Source organism: Leopardus geoffroyi, chromosome E2, assembly GCF_018350155.1.
Source record: "Leopardus geoffroyi isolate Oge1 chromosome E2, O.geoffroyi_Oge1_pat1.0, whole genome shotgun sequence".
In the NCBI taxonomy this organism is placed as follows: domain Eukaryota; kingdom Metazoa; phylum Chordata; class Mammalia; order Carnivora; family Felidae; genus Leopardus; species Leopardus geoffroyi.
This window is the reverse complement of record NC_059335.1, coordinates 34,465,056-34,472,552: the sequence shown is the minus strand read 5'-3', so window position 1 is coordinate 34,472,552 and position 7,497 is coordinate 34,465,056. Positions and strand designations below refer to the sequence as shown.

Here is a 7,497-nt window from a genome sequence, read left to right as displayed (position 1 = left end):
CAGAGCCTGGAGTCTGAGGAGTCTGCTTTGGATTCTCTCTCTCTGCCCCATCCCCACTCTCTCTCTCTCAAAAATAAACATTAGGGGCGCCTGGGTGGCTCAGTCGGTTAAGTGGCCGACTTCAGCTCAGGTCATGATCTCGCGGTCCGTGAGTTTGAGCCCCACATCGGGCTCTGTGCTGACAGCTTGGAGCCTGGGGCCTGTTTCAGATTCTGTGTCTCCCTCTCTCTCTGACCCTCCCCTCTTCATGCTCTGTCTCTCTCTGTCTCAAAAAAATAAACGTTAAAAAAAAAATTAAAAAATCAACATTAAACATTTTTTTAAAAAGATACAATTCAAGGAATTTTCCAGAAATAAAGCAAGAGTGGATCTACACATTGAAGGAAAAAGTGGTACAGAACGTTCAATACTAAAGATAACAGTTTTCCTAGCTGCGGTCCCTGACCCCAGCACATGCAGAGTGCTGTGTGTTATCGAGGAGGCACTCGCTATTAATTCTGAAGTTCCCTTACCGCTAAAACAGGGTGATGCGATTTGTAAATCAGTGCAATGAAGATTTTTGTGGTCTAGAAAAGTTTCCGGTTTGTGCTTGTCTGTTCCCTCAGTCTTCCCTTGCTTCCATGGCTGTTCTGTCACAGTGACAGACTTGGGAACAGGGAGGGTAGAGCGCGGTGGGGACAGCTGGACAGTGGGCTAGGGACCGAAGGCTCCACTCAGCCTCTCCTTGGCGTCAGATCTCACTTTCCGTTGTCACTTCCGGGTGGTCCAGGTATGACCTGACCCCGCACCCACCGTCTAGCATGAGGCCTCCGCCTTGGAGGATCTGGAAGCTGCATTTAGGCTCAGCGGGGCTCAGAGGCGGTCAAAAGTCCCTTCCTCCCTTACTCTCTTCTCCGTTTACAATTCAACATTTTTTTTACATTAAGCCAGATTTCAAATACAATTAGATACACTGTAACACAGCTGGATTTGTTTGTTTTTAATTCAGATCAACTCTTTAAAAAAAAAAAGGAGAAGTTTATTGAAAACACTGCAAGGAAGCAGCTGGCAGGACAGCAGAAGAGAGGCCGTCTAGATCAATTCTATTTCTTTTTTTTTAATACGTGTGGCGTTCTTTTTTTTTTAATACGTGTGGCGTTCACAGCTGTGTTAACCCTTTCTCTCCCTTCTCTGCCCTCCCCAGAGGTGTTCTCTCTCCTGAAGTTGATGCACGGCACACCCATGCTGCTTTTATATCATTTCTCTGCAGAAAAGAGCTTATATGAAACGTGTGCTTTTGAGGTCAAATTGGCATAACACAAAATTAACCGTTTAACGTGAACAACAGAACCTCTACAGTGTTGGGCAGCCATCACTTCTGTCTAGTTCCGAACGTTTCCATCACCCCCAAAGGAAACCCTGTACCCGTCAAGCATCTGTGCTTTATCCCCTAGCCTCCCTGCCTCTGGTAACGGCCAGCTGCGTTGTGTCTCTGGGGACTTGCCTATCCTGGGCATTTTATCGGAATGGTAGGTGACCACAGGGACCTTCTGTGTCTGGCTTCTCTCGGCATGTTTTCAGAGTCCATCCGCCTTGCAACCTGTATCAGTACTCCTTTCTGGGGCTGAATACTATTCCATCGTGTATATACGCCGCTATTTATCCGATCGTCCACTGATGGACATTTGGGCTGCTTCCGCCTTTTGGCAATGGTGAATAGCGCTGCTACGAACATGTGTGTATGGGCACTGAACACAGACACCCTGACCCGGTCCCTGAGTGGCTGCAATCAGAAGTGGGTAAACCGGGCCGGCCCCTGGCGAGAGCAAAAAGGCCTGGCCTTGGCTGTCAGGCACCTCGGCTCAATCTTTATCGGGAAGCCGACGCGCCCTCTGGTGGCCAAGCGCAGAGCAAGTCGATTCTAAATTCCGCTTAAAGGCCAAATTTGAAATCTGGTTGTTTTATCACCGCACCGGTTCCTCCGGGATTGCTCCTTCTCTGTGTCTGCCCCTCGTGGAGTTCAGCCGGGGGCTTGTTGATGATGTAAATCAAATGTCCACTATGCACGAAGCACCTCTCTCCCACTCCCTTACAAATGAGGCAGGGACTGAGTCAGGCAGGGCCTGACTCAAATACCAGCCCCCCCCCCCTACCGTGAGCTCATTGGCAAGACAAGCGCGCAATAACTATAATAAAGGGGGCAGGGTATGACAGAGGTCAGGCTGAAGGCAGAGCTGGGGGCTGATGGAGGGTCAGTACAGCCACGCTGAGCTCTGAAGGGACACTGGATTTCAGTCAAGGGAGGGGACGTGCCTTCCTGGTGGAAGGAACAATGTGATGCCAGAGCCCTCACTGTTCTCTGTTCTCTGGTCCCTTTCTGGTCTATTTCTCACCAGTCAGGGGAGTCCCCAAGTCACAATTCATTAATGGCCCCTTTGCAGAGGGATATGGTGGCTAATCCCTTCTTCTGCATCTCGCTCACTGCCCCCCAACCCACGTTCCATCCTGATCTTGCTGTTAAACATCCTCACTGTCCACCACGCAGCTCTACTCCTCTGAGTTTACAAATGGGCCTCTGAGGAAGTTTTCGCTTGGACAAAAAGGTTTTGTTTCTTTTAAAACAACTTTTCTCTGTACGTGGATGAAATGTGTGTCCTCTGAGTGTGTTAGGCTCTGGACGGCAAGGGTGAGGGGTCCCGCCCCAGCCCTTGTTCTCCTTTGCTGTCACAGGGGCTCCTTCTTGCCTCCCTCTATTTTGAGATCATCTTTCCTCCGATTCCCACCCCCCACCCTGCGGCCCCACCCAGCGGATCCAGAAGACACTTTTTCACAAAGCACTCAGACGAGGCTGTCCCAGGATTCCAGGTCCAAGGCAGTCGTTGGCGGGGTACTCCTTGGGATCAGGGCAGGGGAAGAGCCCACCTGGGGGCAAGGAGACCCTGGGGCTACAAAGAAGCCAGTTCACCATCAGCCTCATTATTGTTGTTTTTCTTTTTTTATTCCTGCCCCTACTGGAAAGTGGGCTTGGGTCTGTCATCTGGCCTGCAAGAAGACAACTGACCACAAGGGGAAAACAGGAGGCAAAACTTTGCCTAAAAATAACTCCTAATTGCAGCCCCCTCGGACAAGGCAGATCACAGACCCCTAGGAAGAGAAGGACCCCGTGCTCCTGCCCCCAGACAGCATCCCAGAGAGAGAAGCCATGAGGCCCCGGCTGATCAGGAGAGTGAAACAGAACTAGAATCCAAAGACCCTAATTCTCCCCAGCACCCTATGCGCTGTGGCTCCAGCCCTGAGTTGGGCTTGCACAGAGGGGTCTGGGGGAAGGGAGTCCATAACTTTCCCATCCCCCATCCTTCTTAACATGTAGGTTGTGGGGTGCCCTGGCTGGCTCACGGAACTCCCTTCAGTGGAGGAGTCAGGACTGACAGATGCACAAAGGGGTCAACTGGGAGAACAATGCCATCATGGCAGGCTGCCCCACGGTCCACAAGAGCCAGAGGCATCGGAGCAGGAGAGAGAACCCGATGGGCAGCCATTCTTGGGGAAGGCCTCCTGGAGGCTGGGCTCATCCCACAGACCCCCTCAGCTCCCTTGCCTGGGCCGCTGTCACTGGGGCCTTTGCTTTCCCTCACATGTAGTCTGCGGTAGCCATGTCCCCCTCTAAGCCTCAGTTTCCCTTCCTGGCCTGGACAAGGCAGGACCAGGTAGATGTTCTTGAGGGCCCTTCCAGTGTTGACAGGCTAGGTGGACAGAACACGCTGGCCCAGACTAAGGTGCAAAGAGAGACTTTAATCAGGGCTCTTTCATGCCATGGTTCCAGACCAGAAAAGAGGGCAGGGGTCTTCTTTGTCCTTGTAGGGTCTTCACTGGACTCAGGCAGCTTGGGGTTGGGGTTGTGAACTGAGGCAGGAAGTCTGCAAATGGTCCAGGCAGAAATCAGGACTCCTGGGGCACAGGGTTCATGATGCTTTGCAAATATCTGACTGTCTTCTTCACCCTGGGGTTCTTGGGGTCGGAACAGATGGACTTGCCATGGATAGTTACAAACCTACACAAAAGGGAGAAACCCCGTCCAGGGGGCGTCAGGGCAAGAAGGCCTCCCAGAGCCCCAGGATCAGCCTTGCTCTGCACTGATCAGGACCCTGAGGCCTTGAGAGGAGCAAGAACTTGCCTGAAGTCACATAGCACATCGGTGACAGATCTGGGACATCAGGCTCTATCCTCAGTGATTCTTGACCTTCCCAAGGTCCCTGCCAGTCCTGGCCCTCCCAGGGAGCCAGAACTGCAAAGCCTCTGCCCCCCTACTTCAGCTACACCCATGCCCACCTAAAGCCTAGGAATTAGGGGTGCACAGGAGGGGCCCGGCTCAGACCAAGCCATGGGAAGTGACCACATTGGCTTTGGACTGCCCGTGTGACATGGGGCTGCTCTGTCTCTCTCAGGGCCTCAGTTTCCCCATAAATCAATGAAGAGTTGAACCTCACAGCCTGGGGCTTTTTGGGTTTCACAATGTGGGGTGCAGGGGCTTCCCTGAGGAGCAGGGCCCAAGTGGGAAGGGGACCACAAAAGCCCTGCTCTCTCCTCTCCCCAGTGGCCCTTCTGGGAGCTCCTGGGTCTGCGTTCTCCCAGACTGAGCTCCCAGGAGCAAGGGCGGGGACAGAGGGTGGGGTCAGGGCACACTTACACGATGGCGTCTTTGGAACACTCCCCCGAGGTCCTATACCACCCTGTCAGCCTTCTGAGAGGGATGGCCCCTTTGAAGTACTCTAGGCAGCACTCCCGGCCCACGTTGGTTGCTCGAGCTACGGAGAGGGGAGACAGGAACAGGTGTTCTGTGAGTGTCTGTGTGGGGGGCGGGGGGGTCCATGGCTGTGGAGGGGAGTCCGTGTGCATGTCTGTGTGTGTGTGTGTGTGTGTGTGTGTGTGTGATATCAGAGGGAGTCCACGTGTGTGTGTTTGGGAGTCTCTTGGTAGGGGGATCTTGTGAGTGTGTGTGTGTGTCAGTATGTGCGCACGTGTGTGCATGAGGTCTCTGTGCTTGGAGGGGGGGGGTCCCTGTGTGCTTATGTGTCTCTCTGTGCGTATATCTGTGTGTGTTTGGGAGGAGTTGTGTGTGCATGTCTCTGTGTGTGTCTGTGAAGGTGTGACTTTGCGTGTCTGTGTGTGTGTGTGTATCTGTGTGTACACATTTGTGTGTGAGATCTGTGTGCTGCGGGCGTCCTGGGTGTTTGTGTGTGTGTGCTAGCACGTCTCTGTGTGTGTTCAGGGGGTCTGTGCACATATACTGGCATGCATCTATGTGTTGTCCCCGTGTGTCTGCATGAGTGTGCACCTGTGCGTGCACACACTCAAATACCAGCCCCAAACCACCCTGGAATTTCCTCCGGGCCAGGCTCTGGGCTGGGCCTCTGCCTGCAGGAGCTCATTTGGTCCTCCACAGTGCACCTAGAGACAGGTACTATCACTACCCCATTTCACAGATGACTATGGGGAAGCCCAAGGCGTGAAGACACTTTCCTGGGGCTCGGCTTCCTTATCTTTGCACAAGATGAAGTACCAATACTTGCAAACAGGCAAACCAGAGACGTGTGGCTTTAATTAATGCCATGCTAGAGTGTTTTCTAAGAAGCCCCCAACTGTCCTCCAGCCATCTCGGGGGCAGAACTTGGTCTGACTAGCCCACGATGCCGCCCTGGCCGGTGACTTACAGAAGGGAGAGTAAACGAGCAGTCACGGGCAAAGGCTGGGCGCTAACCAGCTGTGTTCCCACATCCCGTCTTACTTTGTCCTTTCCCCCCCAACTGCATATAAACCTCCCTCTTGCACATGCTCTGGGAACTAGCCGCGTTCATGCTGATTCCCTCAGTGTAGACCCATTAATAAAACAGATGCTAACAAAGACTCCTAAGAAGGGGTCGTGTTCCACTGTCAAAACACAGCCCCAGTCATTGCCCCACAACCACTGCGGCGTGAGACGGGCCAGAACTTTGCTCCTCCCCAAGCTGATCCCCAAGCTCGGGGGCCGCATCCTCCTCTCCGTCCTCCCCACCCTCCTCCTCATTTTCCCTTGACTGCCTCCCTCAAAGTCCTACGGCTGCCACCGGCCTCCCCCTTCTGCAGGAGCAGGTGGGCTGTAACTCATGCATAAATAGTGTTGCTGCTATGATCTCAGTGCCCCCACCCTCCTGTCCAGGGCGCCTTCCTCGACCACACTCCTCTGCCCTCACCTGCATGGGTGACCTGCAGAGAAGCCCCCAGGAGGAGCATGACCAGCAGCAGCAGCTTCAGGGACATCATGGTACCAGGAGCCCGGGAGAGGATCTGTGCGTGTGGATCCCTCTGCTCCAGGAGAGACGAGGATGATAGCCAAGTGTGGAGGTGACCTATTTAACCTCTTTGGGGACCTTGCCCCACCTCCTGTCACCTCCCCCCCCCCCCACATGCCTCCCTACAGCAGTGGAGTTTGAATATGATTCAGCACAAATGCGGTCTTGGAATGTTTGTGGCTTTCCAGAGAATGGGCACTCAGCTGAGGACAGAGGTGGGGTATGTGTGTCCGGGGGCTACGACAGTGACATACTTCTCTTTTCACAGGGACATTTCTTGGTTCCTCTATTAGCAGGGCTGAGAAGCCTCTATCCTAAACCGGGTTAGCATCTGCCCCGAGGCTGGTGAGCCTCCTTCAAGCACCATCGCGCCCTGTGTGTGGGGTGGGGACAGCCAGGCAGGAGCCAAGAGGGCTGCTTCGGCACCTGAGGTCCAGGCCTGGAGGAGCTTCCCCCTCCGCCTCCAGGAAGGCCTCCTGTGGGGGAGGGGGAGTCCGCAGGCCGCATGGGCACAGGGCGTCTTCACAGGGAGTGCCCCTACTCCATCTCATTCTGAGAAAGGCCTGGGGCCCACACGACTTTGGTTGGGGGGCTTCCCCAAGCAGGGCCCTGACACAGGAGACCAGAGCCCGACAGGTTTTAATCACCATTTAATCCAAATGGGCGCCTCTGCAGATTGGAAGCCCGGTTCCCCCACATGGGGCATCCCACCCTGGGTTGCGGAACAGCACGCAAGGGTTTGTGAGGACCTGGTCTACAGTGGACACGTGGTCAGGGTCCAGCGCGAGCCAGGCCCTGAACAGACTTTCCATCCACCCCATGGGCTGCAGCATCCCTGCATCAGGCCACACCCCCGGCCACCAGAGAAAGTGGCCAATTGTCTGCCTAGGGCTCCCCTGGGCCAGACGGTGGGAGTCCCTTAACCAGGAGGAGAGTCCTGTGCCCGCTTCCAGGTGGACAGCATCTCAGCAGGGTGACCCCTGACCTTGTTTTTAACACATGGGATCGGGGCCTGGATCCACTGTATCCCAAGGGACCAGGAGCAGCTGAGATGAGGCCCCTGCAACATGTTGTCAGGTGCACGGGGCCCTCTCAGCACAGCTGGCTCTGGGTTAACCTGGAGCCATTGTTAAATTGTCATCAGCGGTGATGATAACCACAGCAGGCGCTGTTTGTTGAAACCCAGCCC

General features: G+C 54.4%; 1 protein-coding gene across 1 annotated transcript; it reads right to left on the bottom strand.

Moving 5' to 3' along the window:
• Positions 1 to 3,751: 3,751 nt before the first annotated feature.
• Positions 3,752 to 6,363, bottom strand: CCL17 (C-C motif chemokine ligand 17). The gene is made up of 3 exons (XM_045442857.1): positions 6,210 to 6,363; positions 4,667 to 4,784; positions 3,752 to 4,030 (listed from the first exon to the last, which is right to left on the bottom strand). Exons 1-3 carry the CDS (start codon positions 6,277 to 6,279, stop codon positions 3,919 to 3,921), a joined length of 300 nt encoding a protein of 99 aa, XP_045298813.1. The 5' UTR covers positions 6,280 to 6,363; the 3' UTR covers positions 3,752 to 3,918.
• Between the last annotated feature and the right edge of the window lie 1,134 nt (positions 6,364 to 7,497).

Excerpts from the sequence above, each read along its gene's own strand:
- CCL17 (XM_045442857.1), bottom strand. The coding sequence starts at position 6,279 with ATGATGTCCCTGAAGCTGCTGCTGCTGGTCATGCTCCTCCTGGGGGCT. Across the intron at positions 4,785-6,209 it reads TCTGCAGGTCACCCATGCAG|CTCGAGCAACCAACGTGGGC; the intron begins GTGAGGGCAGAG and ends CCCTCTCCGTAG. Across the intron at positions 4,031-4,666 it reads TGTTCCAAAGACGCCATCGT|GTTTGTAACTATCCATGGCA; the intron begins GTAAGTGTGCCC and ends CCTTTTGTGTAG.